We start from the raw sequence: 16,739 nt of genomic DNA on the forward strand, positions 1-16,739 counted from the left end.
CTTTATGGCAAATGTTATTCCTATGTATGTAATAGATACATTACTGAGAAATTGTCTAAAACCCTAAATCAATCCATATCTAATCATATAGAGAAAGACTAAACATAGTTTACATAATGTTTTTGGTAAGCTATGTTTACAAATCATACAAGTTAGAAAATGGTTTTGCTTGCTGATTATGAGTTTGAAGACTGATTATAGGTTGTTTAACTGGGATTTTTTTTTAGTTGTTCCATCCTTGAACTGGTTTTTGAGGTGAATGACTTTTGCTTCAGTTGATCAGCTGCTAGCCTGCTAACCTCTCCGTTAAACATTGTTCAGCACTGAAATATATGGTTTTACTTATAAAAATTGAAAATTATAATGCTCTCAAATGATATTCAGGGTTATATTCAGGGTTTCATGAATATTATATTCAAATCTAATCAATAAACATCAATGGGAATTTTATTGGTGAGTAGAAGAGTAGATTTTTGGTTATGTTTAAGGAATTCCCCTGTAGATGTAATTGTTCTCTTATACATTTAGTTTTAAAAGGTTCTGTTAATAATAACAACTTATAAGTGCTTTCTGCTTAGTATCAATTTATATTCTAAGACATTGTTATGAGTAAGGAAGACTTTTAAAATAATATTCCGGCATGTTATTGACTTATAAGAAAGTACAAATTAATTTAATTTGATATGTTTTTTTTATATGAAGGGGCTTCAATTGCTTCTAATAATAAGAATCAAAATAGTATCATAACAAAGATTTAAATGATCAATAATTCATTAAACATAGCCAGTTTCCGGGTTGTTACAGTGCTCGCCTTACAATCAAAAGGTTGCTAGTTCGGAGCTGAGAACAATCATTAGCTTTTTGATGGCTCGAAAACAAGTCCAGTTGTCTTTGATCGAGTTTTTAACCAATAGTCCTGGCTAACAAAACAGCTGATCTTAGTAACAAAGGTAAATAATAAGGCAAGACATCTCATGTGAAACTACCGCTTAAACATTTGCATTCAATTTAAATTAAAGTACCACCTAGATACGGTACCCGATTGGACACACTAACTTGCTTCAGTAAAGTACTGCATTTAAGATTTCGGCTACAATCCCAGCTTTTGAAAAAAGCATGCTTGAGCAATCGAGCCCACAACATGTTGAATGTAAAAAGACATTTAAAATATTATCAGTTGGTTTTTACTAGAAGAAGTTCTTCATGTATGTACTCCATATTTAAGTACCGGTAACCTTTACCTTAATTGTTATTTTTATATAGCTCTTAAAGCTAAACTTGCTAAACGTTGGCTTTGAACAAATGAGACTTGGCATTATCACTCAATTGGTGATTGACAGGATCTTAACCTTGATTTTAATGACTCAAGTCAAATGACTAGAGCAGCTACCTTTAAAGGTCCTTTAAAATATTGCAATTATTTTTTTTACTATTTTGTAGAGCTTGACATAAAATAATCTAGTATTTCGGATCATTGTTTTACGCTTAGTGGTTATGAAATATTCCAAAATATAACTTACATTTAAAACTAAAGTTATTCTTATCCCCAATAAATAGAATGTTTTTGTAATGTAAGCCTACCGGTATGGAAAATATACAGTATTTAATGAATTTATAAGAAATAGTTTGAAATGCATCTCAAATTTTCCTGGACCAACAAACTTGCAAGTATAAAGCAAATTTAATTTTCATTTTATTGCATTTAAATGCTATAAATCGGTAAATACTCATGCTATCTCGAGTGTTACTTCTATTGGCATGTCTTGCAGCTTCATTTGAAGGTCATCAAGAAATGAAGAGGCCAGACATCTAGTACTGGCCTCATGATTCAGATGAGAGTTGAAACTAGTTTCCTGCAAGGTCCTAGATTACATGAATGCAGGTATTTACACCAATTTATTTAATTTCTTATGTGGATGGAGCTCTTATTTTAAAATGTTCAAAAGGAAATAAAACCATACTTAGCTTAGTCAACATAATTTTTATCAATGAACAAGTATTTGAATAACTAGATGATTTACTAAAAAAATACGTCCAATGAATAGATTGCGGTTAACGTTGGAATTTGGAGTCCAACGGAAACTGGTAGCAACTAATATCCAAACTGTACAAAATGTATGACTTGTATTACAATTTAATCTTTGATATTATACTTCGTGGGTGTGCTAATTTATTAAAATCTTACTTTCTATTCCAGGGATCTTTTTTCTAATATGAAAAAGTGAATGTTATAATAATCATGATTAAAGTGAAAGTAACTTTGATTTCGTTGGTATTATTGATGACTGAAGTGGATCCAGCTCGTATTCTTATAGTACTTCCATTCCCAGCCCACAGCCACCATATATTTAGCACGGCTATAATGAAGGCATTGGTGCAAAGAGGACACCATATTGTAGAGTACAGCCCTATACCTCCTGTGAAGCCCATAATTAATCATACGTATGTGGAAATTCACACCAGATTTGAAAAAGAGTTGTGTAAGTATGGTAAAATATACTCTTACAGTAGTTTGATACTTTTTTCAAGCAATTACATACATTTTGATGTGTCTAAAATTGGCGATATGGTTTTGGAGATATATGTCAAGGATTGAACGGTAGATTCCCTTTTGCTTTGTGTCTTTTTGGTTGATACTTCAGATGATACAATGCTTACGAATAACACATGTATAATATACATCGATGATCACACCACAGGCAAGAGAAACGACACTGTGTTCTCTTGGCTGTGCTCACACAACACACACACACACAAACATGTGCTGTTTTGTCGAAAGTTATGTAAACAAAAAAGTCAGAACTCATCTGCATGTAGTATCATTGACTATTGGATACTGACGAAGTAGACATCCCATATATGGACCAGCTGTCACCATTTTTTTATTAAAAAAAAGAGTATAGTTGTGTGAGCCAGTCACAAAATTCACTACTGTCGAACATAGTTGATGGGTCATAACAGTCTCTACAGCTCACAATAAGTTGTTCCATCAGTTTGACTAGTTAAAAAAACATTGTTTATTCGTTTTTTTTATTTTTAAGAGGTTGGCGGCTTCTTTTAACCTTGCATATGCCCGTCCACATATACTAACTGCCCGTACGTAGAACGTATCCAGCAAAGCAAGGGGTGAGCCGGTACAGTACAAAGGTGAACTGTACTGATAAAAATCAATCATATTTAAATCAACCCAATCTGTTGGTGGCTTACATTAACTAGAATGTTTTTGATTAAAAAAACTAGGTAGCGATAACTTTAATACAGGGATAGAATGTCTGGTGGTATCAATAATCAAAGCTAGTATGTACAGATTTCACTTGCGGTTTTCCATTTTGTATAGTATAGTTCTGTAGTATCGCACATATGATGTGTAGTTTTTAAGATTAGCCATTCTTTTTGGTATTCACTGATAGGTTAATTTGTTTTTAGGGGCGTTGGGTTTTAGGTCTCTGAATGTATGGGAGACTACTGCACAACTCCATGAAATATATTTATGAACTAAACAGAAAGTAGTAGGCTACCCTGATTTGGAAATGACCGAATTTGAATTTTAAAATAGTAAACAGATAGTTTACCCTGTAGATTATAAAATTTAAAACATTAGTAGAAAGTGTAGTTGAATGAACAAGTAAGATAATAAAGCGGTTTTTAATGAGAAGAGACATTATTTTTAGATGTACGATAACATTTAAATATCCAGCAGTGTATTTTCACTAATAATAAAACAATCAATTTATACAACTAATATAGTATCTATTAGTACATTACTAATAAATAATGAAAGCATAGATATCTGTATAGGAACAATCAGCTTAATTTTACAGTTTGTTATGTGTTATTTAGTGTTTTTGTATATTTTGTTGGATGCGTATAAAAATAAAATAAAGTTGAAGTTCTTACAATTTGCCTAGGACTGTGAACTTACTCTTACAAGCAGAGTTTGAAAAGGACCAAATTGTGTCAAATCCTTCTATTTACTATTAATTCAAGGATGGTTGCTACTACACAAAACTCAGACTAATATACTTCTCAAAGCCCAGACAAAATAACTTAGTTATTTAAACAAAACAAAAAAATCTATCTGTTAAATTATCCTTTTGCTAGTCTTTCCAGAACTCTTCTTTTTCCTTGAATGGCCGGAAAAGCAGATCATAAGCAAGGAAGTGATTGTGAAGTATTGTGGATTGGGTTCGTTCAGACTCTTGGTTAAGCAACGGTCTATCTTATTAATACTACAAGAGGTTGTTTAATATGCAAAAACTTTTTATTCCACATTTTTAATGTTTATCTTCAAAAATTACTTATTTTAGTCTATTAACGTTAAATCATAATGGCACATCATTAAACTGTAAAATTAAACCGTTGAAGATGATAATGTAATTTAGTGTTTTCCATTTCAGCTGGATGGAGCTACGAGGGTTTCATACATCAAACAACACATTTGGACAAAAGTTTCTTCGGATGTAAATTTAGGAGAATATGGGAGATGAACTACCCAATTTGTGAAGACACATTTAGCCATCCCAACATACAGAAGTTATTGAAGTCCCAAGAAGCCTTTGATTTAGTCATGGTCGAATCGACATTCGGACAAGAATCGTTGCTAGCACTTGGGCACAGATTTTCAGCACCAACAATCGCAATAGAGACTCTACTCCCTTTCAGTATTCTCAACAGACAAGCTGGGAACTCGTTAGATATCTCTTCAGTACCTGATCTAACATCCCCTGTTTTTGAAAATGATCCAATGTCATTTATGGACAGAGTTTTAAATTTAATTTCCGTGTCATTGACATTGTTCCAGCATCATTATATCCACTTGCCATTGCAAGAAGAAATTGTAAAAAAGTACTTCAACGAACCCTTACCACCCTTGGCTGATATGGTATTGAATGTTTCTCTCTATCTCTCAAATTCTTATCCCACGACTATAAGTCATGTGCGACCCTATACTCAGAACATTGTTCACATAGGAGGAATCACAATTTCACCAGACAGGGCTGATCTTCCTCAGGTAAAAAGGAGTTTTTAAATTGCCGATACAGTAGACTCACTCTTATCCAGACTCCTTAACCGGACATCAGTTTAACCGGACTACAGTCGGCGCAGCACATCGGTTTAACTGGACTAGATCAGCAGAAAGTGGACGGTACTGAAACGACTGTCCTCGTGGGAAAGATTTGAGACCAATGATCACGTGTCTAAATATGTAATAATCATTTTGGCTTATACGGTATGCATTTAAACAGTCCGTTTTAACAATTCTTTGGGGTGCAGGTTTAACCGGAAAACACGTTATCCGGACTGGCCTCAGTCCTTAGGAGTCCGAATAAGAGGGAGTCTACTGTAGTCAACAATTTTTATTTACACAGAAAATTCTATGGATCCAGTGAAGCTTGGAAACAGATAAAGTAGACAGAATAGTAAAAGTACTCATCTAAAATTAAAAATATACTGAATAACCATAAAACCACCTCTCTGATAAAATTTATATTTTAATCAATTTTGTACCTTTTTACCCAATCCAATCTTCAACCCAAGTTCCTATAAAGTTTTACCCAAGTTGTTCACCAATGTTTCTCAACCCAAGTTTCTACTGTGTTGATAGTCACACAATTTATCACACATCTTTTCTCCTTGGTACTGTGTAACAGTTTCAAGTGAGGAAAACATATGAATAGAAAGTTGTAAATCATTTTGATGTCTTGTTAAGGTTACAGTTTTCATTAGTTAAAATATATATATATATGCTTTCAAGAGTAATATTTGTAGGATATGCAGTTTATGCAATAATAGTTATAAGAGTGTAAGACTAAGTTAGAGGCAAATGAGGTAAAGTTGTCAACTGTTGTACAAAAGCAACTTAGTATAGTTAATTAGATCAGAACATCATACGGAATTACTCTTTATTTTGAAATCTTTTTTTAGGACATATTGAGGTTCATGGACAACGCTAAAGAAGGAGTTGTATTCTTCAGCCTTGGAACAGTTGTTCCCCTCCATCTCATGCCAAAAGACATAATACAGATTTTCATAAACGTGTTCAAGAAAATGCCGCAGAGAATAATATGGAAAATATCCCAGTTAGATCCTTCTTTTGATGTACCTAAGAACGTAATGGTTAAAAAGTGGGCCCCACAAGCTGGAATATTAGGTAAATTTAAGATTAAGTAAAGATTTAAGAAATTAATTTAGTTCATTTAATTTTAAGATTTAAGTTTAATTCAAGCAACGCTCATTTACTGGCGTTTTTTTTTCTTGTTTTCAAGGGAAGACTCTAGGTCAGGATTTAAATTGTAAATAAGCAGGATAGTAGCTATAGCTACCCTTACTTTTAAAGAAGTATTCATAGAGATAGATGGAAATGGAAGTTTGGTTTTGTTAGTCTTGATGGTCCTTAGGTCTCAAAGAGCTAAAAACACAAGTAACTAACACAGTGCAGGCAACCCTTCTAGACATATTTGATTACCCAAAATATTATTTTTCTAAAGTTCATCAAGTATCATCTAGTTTTTAATAATTCAGATTAATGTGCTGATGACAGAAGACAAAGTTTAATTGTACATAACCCCTGAACAGATTAATTATAAAAGTAATTCCCAAACTGGTACATGGTCATTTTATAGTGAAATTCCTTAATATATCCTCTGGGGGAGTGAGCTGGTCTGATGGTAGAGCGCAGGACTTCGGTCCCTGAGGTCCCGGGGTCAAATCCTGCCAACCACCAATGGATTTTATCTAAGTGATAATGCCATAACCTCTAGGTCTAGCCAGAAGTAATGTGACAAACAATCCCAGGCTCGTGCCTAGCGTCCTAAGACAAAAAATCTAAATTATCCTCTAACAAAAGTAAAGCTGTTATAGTTTATCTTTAAAAACTACATATTTATCATTTTGGTGACTGTTTCAGCACATCCGAACTGTAAAGCCTTTATTACTCATGGAGGTCTGATGAGTACCCATGAAGCCTTACATTCTGGTGTACCGACTGTGGGAATCCCCTTCTTCGCCGACCAACCCTTCAATGTAAAATTCATGGAACATCGAGGAGTTGGAAAACAAGTTAACTTTTTCTCCCTTTCAGAAGAAACGCTCAGCAAGGCTTTGAATTTGATTTTGAGCGACCCTAAGTAAGTAATATAAATATTTTTCTTTGGGAAAATTATAATATAGCCTACATGTATAAATATCCAATGTTGCTTAATAAAAAAATCTAATACCTATATAAAAATATGATTACCTTTTATTAAATTGTTTGTCAGATACTTTTATGGCGTGGGTGGTTTAGGACAGTAGTTAAGAGCTGAACTAGCCTGGGGAATTAGATTCAAATCCCACTATTCACTGAAGTATTTTAACAATATCATGATATTACAGTTACAGCCTAGCTTAACCTGAAGGTCTACCCATCTTTTGAAAAATGATAGACCTCTCAAACATAGATAATTTTCTTTGTATTGAGATTTCCTTCCACTAAAATCATATTTTAATAATGTATTTATTACACAGTAATTCCAGGAATACAAACTTTTAACACATTTAATTTGAAAATCTATCATTAATATTTACTAACAAAAACACCTTAGTTTGATATTTGAGTTAACTTATATATCAATGTGTTTTTATAAATATACTGATTAAGAGGTTAACTGTATAATCATAAGTCAACTTACTGTCAAGTACTGTCAGTGTCTCTGATAGTAATTGTATGATTTTCTTTCCAAGTTCAGAGGCTTTTGTGTCTTAAAGAGACAGGAAAAAGGAACCAAGATGTAAGAGAAGTTGCACGAAAATGATTTTCAAATAATTAATCAGTTGATTTTGGTTTATACCTAGCGACTACCCTATATTTTAAAATACAAAATAGACATTGATAAGCAATTTTGTAACAGATGCCCTATCAATAGCTTTCATTTATTTACTTTTTCTAGGGCCACTTTACGAACTTATACTATCTTATCGATTTCCAGGTACAAACAGAACGCTATGAAACTCTCTAAGGTTTACCGAGACCGACCATATACAGCAGATGAATCAGCAGTGTTTTGGGTAGAGTATGTTCTGAAGTACAGAGGAGCTCAGCATCTTAGACCAACATCAGCAACTATGTCATTTCTTCAGCTTTATCTGCTTGACATAATGGCAGCCATTATTGTTATATTGTTGTGTGCAGGATTCATCATATATTCAACTGTTAAAGCATTGTTAACCATGATTCAAAGGAATCGTAAAACACAAAGCAATAAAAAGAAATTGAGAAAATAAAGTAATATAATATTTTACAATTTTGTTTCAGTGCAAAACTACCATCTATTCTGTACTGTTAAGGTAGATATAATGTTTTTAGTGTAAGTAGCTCTTAAATAATCCCTAACTGGGAGAGGGATAGGTAATAGTGCACTTATACAACATAAAATATTAAATCAAAATCAATACACAAAAAAGTTTATTTATACAACAAATTAAATGTAAAAAAATCGTAGCTTAGAGAGATAAATTTATGAAATATTTTATTCAGATGAAATTTTATGAAAACAAAAGTTAACAGACAAAAATGGCAATAATTCCCTTAACAAAAAGAATTATCTTTTATGCATGATTGTGCTTTGTAAAGAAAAATTAGATTTTTGTAACCAAAATACAAATACTACATCACAAAATACTTTTGATATACAGGGTGACAAAAAAGTCTGGAAACGGCTTAATATCTTTTTAACTAAATCCGTTAGAAAATTCAAAACTTTTACATAAACTTACATATATGAAAACTACTGTTTGCAAGCATTACCATTTTTTTACCTTCACCAGGGGACGGCCCATGAGGAGTAGGTACATAATCTTTAATGTAAGCATAGGTTTATATGCACATCATTTTAAAGGTCTGGTCAAGTGGAGTTCATTTCCGTAAACCGCGTCAAAAAAGGTTCATCCGTTACAAAATGGCGGCAGTCCAAAGTTCTTGCGGGAAATACTTTCACAGGCCTTTGTATTGGTAAATACTCGTATTAAACATTACCTTGAGAGCTGATATTGTATTTTAAAGTCAACTAGCTCACAGACTAAGTTTATTCAATCTTCAAAACTAATTTAACCGGTTTTCAGATTTCCCGGCTAATGTTGACTAAGAGTATTTTACCTGTGCAGGTATATTCCGCAAGAACTTTGGACTGCCACCATTTTGTAACGAATGAACCGTTATTGACGCGGTTTCCGGCAATGAACTCCACTTGACCAGACCGTTAAAATGGTGTGCATATCAACCTATGCTTACATTAAAAATTATGTACCTACTCCTCATGGGCCGTCCCCTGATGAAGTGAAAAAAATTGTAATGCTTGCAAAAAGTAGTTTTCATTCATATAAGTTGATGTAAAAAGGTTAGAATTTTCTAATGAATTTAGTTTAAAAGATATCAAGCCGTTTCCAGACTTTTTTGTCACCCTGTATATACAAAACACGTATTAATAGAGAACAATAATCATTGGACATTATTCAAATTAATCAAGTGAAGAACACGATGAATAGTACACTGTATAAGCATTAACTATACATTTTTCACTAGGACCGTATTTAGAATACAGTTGGCCACCGGCTGCTAACATCAGAGAGGCCCTTCTATGATTTGTCAGTAGGCCTATGTAGTTGGAACCTGGAACTGCAGTGGTTTAAATACATGTTGTGTTGCTTAAACCACAGAAAACGTACTATACGTTTTCTGTGCTTAAACTGGAAGACCTTTTTTGCTAAGCCTCTTGTTTTCCACGATCAGATCGGTGAATATAAATAAGAGGTCCATTTTATTTTTCAATAATTATATTAGGGGTCTGGGGGCCAATCTTGTTTATTTCAGGTCAGGTAAAAATCTTGACCTTCGGGTATCGGGCAAAAATCAGGTTGGGTTTAAATCGGGTTGCTAAAATCGGGTTGCTTTGAAAAGTATTGTTTTTAACATTAATTTTGTTTAATAATCGGTCCAAAAAACTTGCTGTGAAAATGAATGATACTGTCCTCGGTCACGACGAAATCGTGGACAAGAAACATTTAAAACCGTTATTGATCACGGAGTTCTACGCGTCCTTTTATCACTAAGAAATCGTGGCTATCTTCTGAGATCGCGGAGTAAGCGTAAACATCTCCTCGTCCACGGCGGAATAGTGAACAACTTTCGCGATCGCGGGGACAACATTATCGTCTCCCGCGTTCGTGGCAAAATCGTGAACACGAAACGAAATAAACAAATCATGCCATGAACAAATAAATTGAATTAATGACATTGCGTATTAATATCTTTGGTGGTTAGGTGGAAGAATGATTGTAAGCAGTTCCAAAAAATAAAAGTTATCAAATTTATACTCATGAAAAATCTTTTTTTTACTCAAGTCTTCATATTACTAGCGAGTTGTGATTATTAGACCACCCGTTAGTAAAGTTGACTGTTAGTGGCCTACTATCCACGAGTGACATAGTAATAACAATACTAAAACTATGAGGTTTTGATTATAAACATTTTTATTTCGTTAAGAATAGTATAATTATTTTTGAGCTGGATCGCAATCCTTCTACCACTTAATCATAAAATATATTGGTGTTGAATTAATTAATCTATATAATCCATTCATGGCACGAATTACTACCACGAATCTGTCGTGGTCTGCATATTGAATCTGTTTGAATTATTAAAACAAACATGCCTTTGACTGGCTTATTAGTTTAGCCGTGTAGTATATTTATTATGTAATTTAGTCAAATCTGTATCAGAAACTCATTTTCTCTTCATGCATTTTCACTCCGTATGAACATACAGTCTTCACTTTGTGAAATAACGGCCACGACAAGAATGTTCTCTGGCCCAAAAAAATCATGCAGACTGAATGAGTCTTTATTTACTAGATGTATTACAATACTATGTTAGTATTTGAAAATAGAGGCATAACTTTTAAATTTTAAAATTTGATTTTAAAGCAAAACAAGTTATTTTAATTTTTAAGTGTTAAATAATAATAGTTGTCGATGAACTAAAAACAAATTAAAGCTGCCTAGAAGCCAGATTTCTCCTTTAAACCAATTGCAATGCACTTATTGCCATCTCTTACAGGTTTCTAACTAATCAGAAAACCTACAAAACAGATATTAGTGTGACAATTTAACACATTTAGTAAATAAGGTATGTTATTAAATCTCCGCTATCCACTTCAAAGGCTTATTTATACAGGGTGACAAAAAAGTCTGGAAACGGCTTAATATATTTTTAACCAAATCCGTTAGAAAATTCAAACCTTTCACATAAACTTACATGTTTGAAAACTACCTTTTCAAAGCATTATCATTTTTTACCTCTACCAGGGGACGACCCATGAGGAGTAGGTTTATAATCTTTAATGTAAGCATAGTTTAAAATGCACATCATTTTAAATGTCTGGTCAAGTGGAGTTCATTGCCGGAAACCGCGTCAAAAAAGGTTCATCCGTTACAAAATGGCGGCAGTCCAAAGTTGTTGCGGAATATACCTGCACAGGCCTTAGTATTGGTAAATACTAATAATCAACATTAGCCGGGAAATCTGAAACCCGGTGAAATTTTTTTTGAAGATTGAATAAACTTAGTCTATGAGCTAGTTGACTTTAAAATACAATTTTAGCTCTCAAGCTAATGTTTAATACGAGTATTTACCAATACTAAGGCCTGTGCAGGTATATTCCGCAAGAACTTTGGACTGCCGCCATTTTGTAACGGATGAACCTTTTTTGACGCGGTTTCCAGCAATGAACTCCATTTGACCAGCCCTTTAAAATGATGTGCATATAAACCTATGCTTACATTAAAGATTACATACCTACTCCTCATGGGCCGTCCCCTAGTGAAGGTAAAAAAATGGTAATGCTTGCAAAAAGTAGTTTACATACATATAAGTTGATGTAAAAGTTTAGGATTTTCTAACGAGTTTAGTTAAAAAGTTATTAAGCCGTTTCCAGACTTTTTTATCACCCTGTATATATATATATATTATGTTTATTATGCAAGTCCTTTTTGTTGTTTTACTGTATTCAGGTAAATAATGACGATATACTAAGACTAAGACCGCTAAGACGATCATTTGACACATTTCAAGTAGACGATCATTGTAGCAGAACTTATGATTTATTGAGGTTCCTGTTAAACTTTTTACTAGTGTACATGACGCTCGAATTCGAAAAATTGCGAAGTATTACAGGCGTTATTTTAAAAGGAATAACAGTCATAATTTCCGATGACTTTAAAGAGTCAACTCAAAGATTATGGAATACTCACGATGTACATAACAGTTCGATATAATCAACATTGATTGTGTATATATTATCATAATTTTCAAAAGCTTATCTGGTTTTTTAGTGTTTCTACAAATGTTTCCCACTCATAGTCGCATTAGGTTGTCTATAATAACGATTATAAATTCTAAAAAAATCTATTTCTTCTACTTGGTAGTGTGATATGACATTCCTATGTTTCCATAGTTTGCAAATCGGCTCTTTCAATGATTGCTCAAGAAATGCAGCACAGTGTTAGTTCAGTTTTTTAGTATATCAAATAGTCCAGGCTTTCTCGCTTTCTTCCAGTATAATATTTACGCCAACAAAAATTCAAATAGCAAATACTTCATTTCAACCAAATCAGTAAATGTTTGTAGTACACGTTTCCTTAAATTTCAACCAAAATATTAACAGCAATTAAATAATAAAGCTGATCATAATGTAAACAAATATGTTCTTCATAAGGATAACATAGGAACTTTAAAAGCCACGGAGGCAGAGCCCAAAGGGACTTTTTCAAAAATGTAAGGTCAGTTTGCAAATCTACTCACCTTAACGAGCATTTTGGCAAAACATGTGGGGTTAAATCTTAAAACAAAAAAGCCTTATTGTTTACAAAGTTTCATGTAGGGTATTAATAATATAGATGTTTGTTTTGTTTAAGCATTACATTAAATTTTTTATATACAGATACACAAAACGACAAAGATTTATGTTGGCGCCTGTCTAAAACCTTCGAACACTTTATTCTAAAACTTAGTTCTTTATTGGCTGTCATTTTGCCTAACTCGTTCGTCGTGTCGTTTGTCGTTGTTCTACTTTTACATTTGTCTAATGTTTACTGTTCCACTTTTAAGTTTCATCGTTCGTATTTAAGTCGGTTGGTCAGCCGTCTTCTGATTTTCATCAGTTATTTGTTTGTTTGTTTATTTAAGTATATACTTATTTTTATTAAATGCCAGCAACAGAGCCCGTTGTGGTTAAATACAGCGATCTCTAGGAAGATGATGGTAATGAAATCCATACACCAGTTTACTCACTAATAATTATTGGTTACAGATTAAGCACATAGCTTTAGGAACACACAAAAAATAAGGAACACACTTTAACCACAAATGCGAAATGTGAACAACAACATGTAAATAAATAAAGAAAGATCATTGAAACAACAATACAACAAATCAGCTGTTTATTAACAAATGTTTCATATGATCAGATGATGCATACCGGCAAACCCATAACTGTTACAAATCTTTAAAAAAATTTTACTTTTATAATTATTTGCAAATCTACAATAGAATCTACAATACGGTACAGTAGAACTGCAGATTTAGCTTTACAAAATTTAACAAACATTCTCTAATTCAGTATTTTCTAACAACTATAATTTTGAAGGTTGCTTAGCCTATCAAACCAAAAGCCATAACAACTTTTAAATAGTGGGGAAATCGACCAAAGTGGATGGTTATATTCTGAAATAGAATAACGTTTTTACAATCTACTATTATTTATTTCTTGAAAATACTCAATAAAGGAAGCCTGAAGTTGGCTACAAATAGAAACTTGAAAATGGAAACTTGAAAAAAAATCGTTTTTAATGTATTCTTGTTTTTCTTTCCTTTTCACCACAAGTATTTAATAAAAATCTCACTTTTATAATTATTTGCAACTCTACATGAATTAGAGAACTGTACATTTAGTTGTACAAAGTTTAACAAAAATATCTCTAGCTTAGTTTTTACTCACCACTACAAATTCGGAGGTTACTTAGCTTTTTTGCAAATAACTGAGAAAATTGAACATAATGGAAGGTGTGGAAGATAATGTTCTGAAAGAGAATAAAAGTCCCTACAAATTGCTATTAGGCATTTCTCGGAAATACTCAATAAATGCAGGCAAAAGTTGTCTCCAAATAAAAAAAATGTCTAAAACCCCGTTTTCAATGTATTTATTACGGTATGTATTTTTTACCATAAATAATAATAAAATCAAACTTTCATAATTATTTTTCGAATCTACACGAATTAAGCTTTCCAACGACCCATTAATAATTAATAAAATCGGTCTACTAGAGCTGTACATTTGGTTGTACAACAATTTTTAAAACTGAATTATATATAAGTAAATATGTAGAGTTATAGTAACTAATTTGATTTTAGTCATTCGTTTGTCCTACCTATATTTGTTGTTTATTTATTTATATTTTTCACTGCACAGTCACCTTTTTACAGAAATACAAGACAAGATTTGAGGCTCATCACTTAATAGCCCTCTATCCGTTACTTCATTGCCGATCAGCTGATATGCAATGTTGCAATTTTCCCTACACGGTTTAGTGCTGTATGGAATTTCTTGTAAATAAGACACAACATATGGGGTTTTCGCAAGCTCAAAGAGTATGCGTTGTGGGCCTAATTTCTCTCTTTTTTACAGATCAGGTTCACCTAAATTTGTATCAAATCTATAAATAGTTGAGTTATTTTGTAATAGAACCACACCTGGAATAACTATTTGTGTATTAAGAGCGAAAAGTATGTTATTGCTGCTCGAGAACTGTCTAGATGGCCGCACAAATCTTGAGCTGAATGTGGCCATGCATTTCGAGATCTTTTTTGGCTGTTTGTGCTTGTAACACGTTACAAGATTTATTCCTACCATTATAATTATCTTGTACCCGATACGCAGCTGTGGTTGGTCTAGAAACGACCACAGCTGTCAATTTAAAGCAAAACAAATTATTTTAATTTTCCAAGTGTTAAATATTGAACACAAGGATCAGCTGATTAGCGAGCGGGAATGAGAACGGCAATGAGCTTTGTTATTGTGAGTACTGTTTAGGTATGACGATGTGATAATTTTCATGTAGTGGTAGGAGAACATATTTTGCATAAAACAAATAATTTACTTGCAATTTATTCTTCTAAAATACGCACTCTTTGAGCTTGCAATAACACCATGTTGAGTCTTGGTAACAACAGATTTACAAAACACTAAACCTAGTAGACACAAAATTCAACAATGATATCAGCTGATTGGCAATAATGTAAATAAAACAGGTATACCAAATTATGAGCTAGTTTTGTCCGCAAAAATTCTCTCGGTACTTGCAATTCGGGTCGCGTAAAAAAACACCCTGTATTTACTGACTTAGTTTTGCTCGTTATGTTAAGAATCCAATCGATGGTGATTTCATCATATCTGAGGAAGATGCAATCCACAAATTACCATCTCCGAGGCTTTTTGACACTAATATACATGTTTGGAATATTTTAAACTTGTTTGGATACATTTTTTAGTTCATGGAGCAAAAAGATAAGTCTGCTAGTTTTTCAGTTGTTCTGAGTGGCGAAGGGGGGACAAACAAACAGTGCTGCGTCATGTTAGTGGCTTATGACAACGAACTATTGTACGTAGTGAGTTGGTTGTCTTATCAATGTTGTACTGTCAGCATCACTCCAGCTGGCCGATCCACCAAACAACCTCTTCTAATATACATTTGTCTCCAACAAGATTTACTACTCGTGTCATTGAGATTCGACGGACTGCTTGGAAAGTGTTTTTTTTTTTTTTTTGGGGGGGGATTAACAGAGGAATCCACCCTAATAGGGGCATCTCTCTTCTAATGCAGTTTTTTTCTCAGTCTACAGTTAGTAAGGATCACAGAAGTTAATTTAATTATAAATCCCTTTAAAGTTGTTAACATTTCAAAATACCGTTTGAGTATTCTATTAAAACTTTCGTATCAAAGAGAATATCTTCATTTTATTGCATGAGAACTGTGTCTTACATTTAAAAAGACATCACTTTTAAAAACTTACAGAAAAGTCAACTTTGAGTTACGCTGAGACCAAACTGTGTGTTTCCTCTCACTACGATGGTGCTATAATATCATAGTGGCTTAGGCCGTGGTATGGACATAGATTTTAACAGAATAAAGATGTTTTTCACTTAACGTATTTTGTTTTTTGCATATTTATCCATGGCAGCATATGTATAACATTACTTTAAATTAGAAACCTAAATCTATACATATAATACGTGAAGCCGTTTTTTGTTAACGCGACTCCTCCCTTATTTGTGGACCAATTTCGACGTTTAAGGTGTCAAAAGATTCGTCTCAATATGTAGTTTTGCAATAAGGTTTTAGAATTTTAAAATGCCAACTCTTAAGGGCGTGAGACCCTCTCAAAAGTCGGGTTTTCCCCATAAGAAATACATAGAACAAATTTAAAAACAAAAATCAGCTGTTTATAAAAATAAACTCATTAGCTTTTTGGGAGTAAATATTAATGTTTGCAATATTCAGTAGGTTAAGACCAAGTTAAACAGTTAATCAGTTTTGTTGGAAGAACAGAAAATGCCTCAAGTTCAAATAAGAAATATTGAAAACGGGAATACAATTAATAATAAGATATCTTAATGAGGAGAGTAGAAATATAGAGAGGCCTGGTCTAA

The 16,739-nt window shown here is 32.9% G+C and overlaps 1 protein-coding gene across 1 annotated transcript; it reads left to right on the top strand.

Moving 5' to 3' along the window:
* The first annotated feature begins 288 nt into the window (after positions 1-288).
* Positions 289-8,262, top strand: LOC128998981 (UDP-glycosyltransferase UGT5-like). Its single transcript, XM_054425338.1, has 7 exons — positions 289-453; positions 1,770-1,882; positions 2,198-2,480; positions 4,398-5,011; positions 5,926-6,151; positions 6,908-7,127; positions 7,968-8,262. Exons 3-7 carry the CDS (start codon positions 2,240-2,242, stop codon positions 8,260-8,262), a joined length of 1,596 nt encoding a protein of 531 aa, XP_054281313.1. The 5' UTR covers positions 289-453; positions 1,770-1,882; positions 2,198-2,239.
* Positions 8,263-16,739: the final 8,477 nt, after the last annotated feature.

This window comes from Macrosteles quadrilineatus, unplaced genomic scaffold (genome assembly GCF_028750875.1).
Source record: "Macrosteles quadrilineatus isolate MER2022 unplaced genomic scaffold, UCM_ALF_1.0 Scaffold_7__1_contigs__length_78375512, whole genome shotgun sequence".
Classification (NCBI taxonomy): Eukaryota; Metazoa; Arthropoda; class Insecta; order Hemiptera; family Cicadellidae; genus Macrosteles; species Macrosteles quadrilineatus.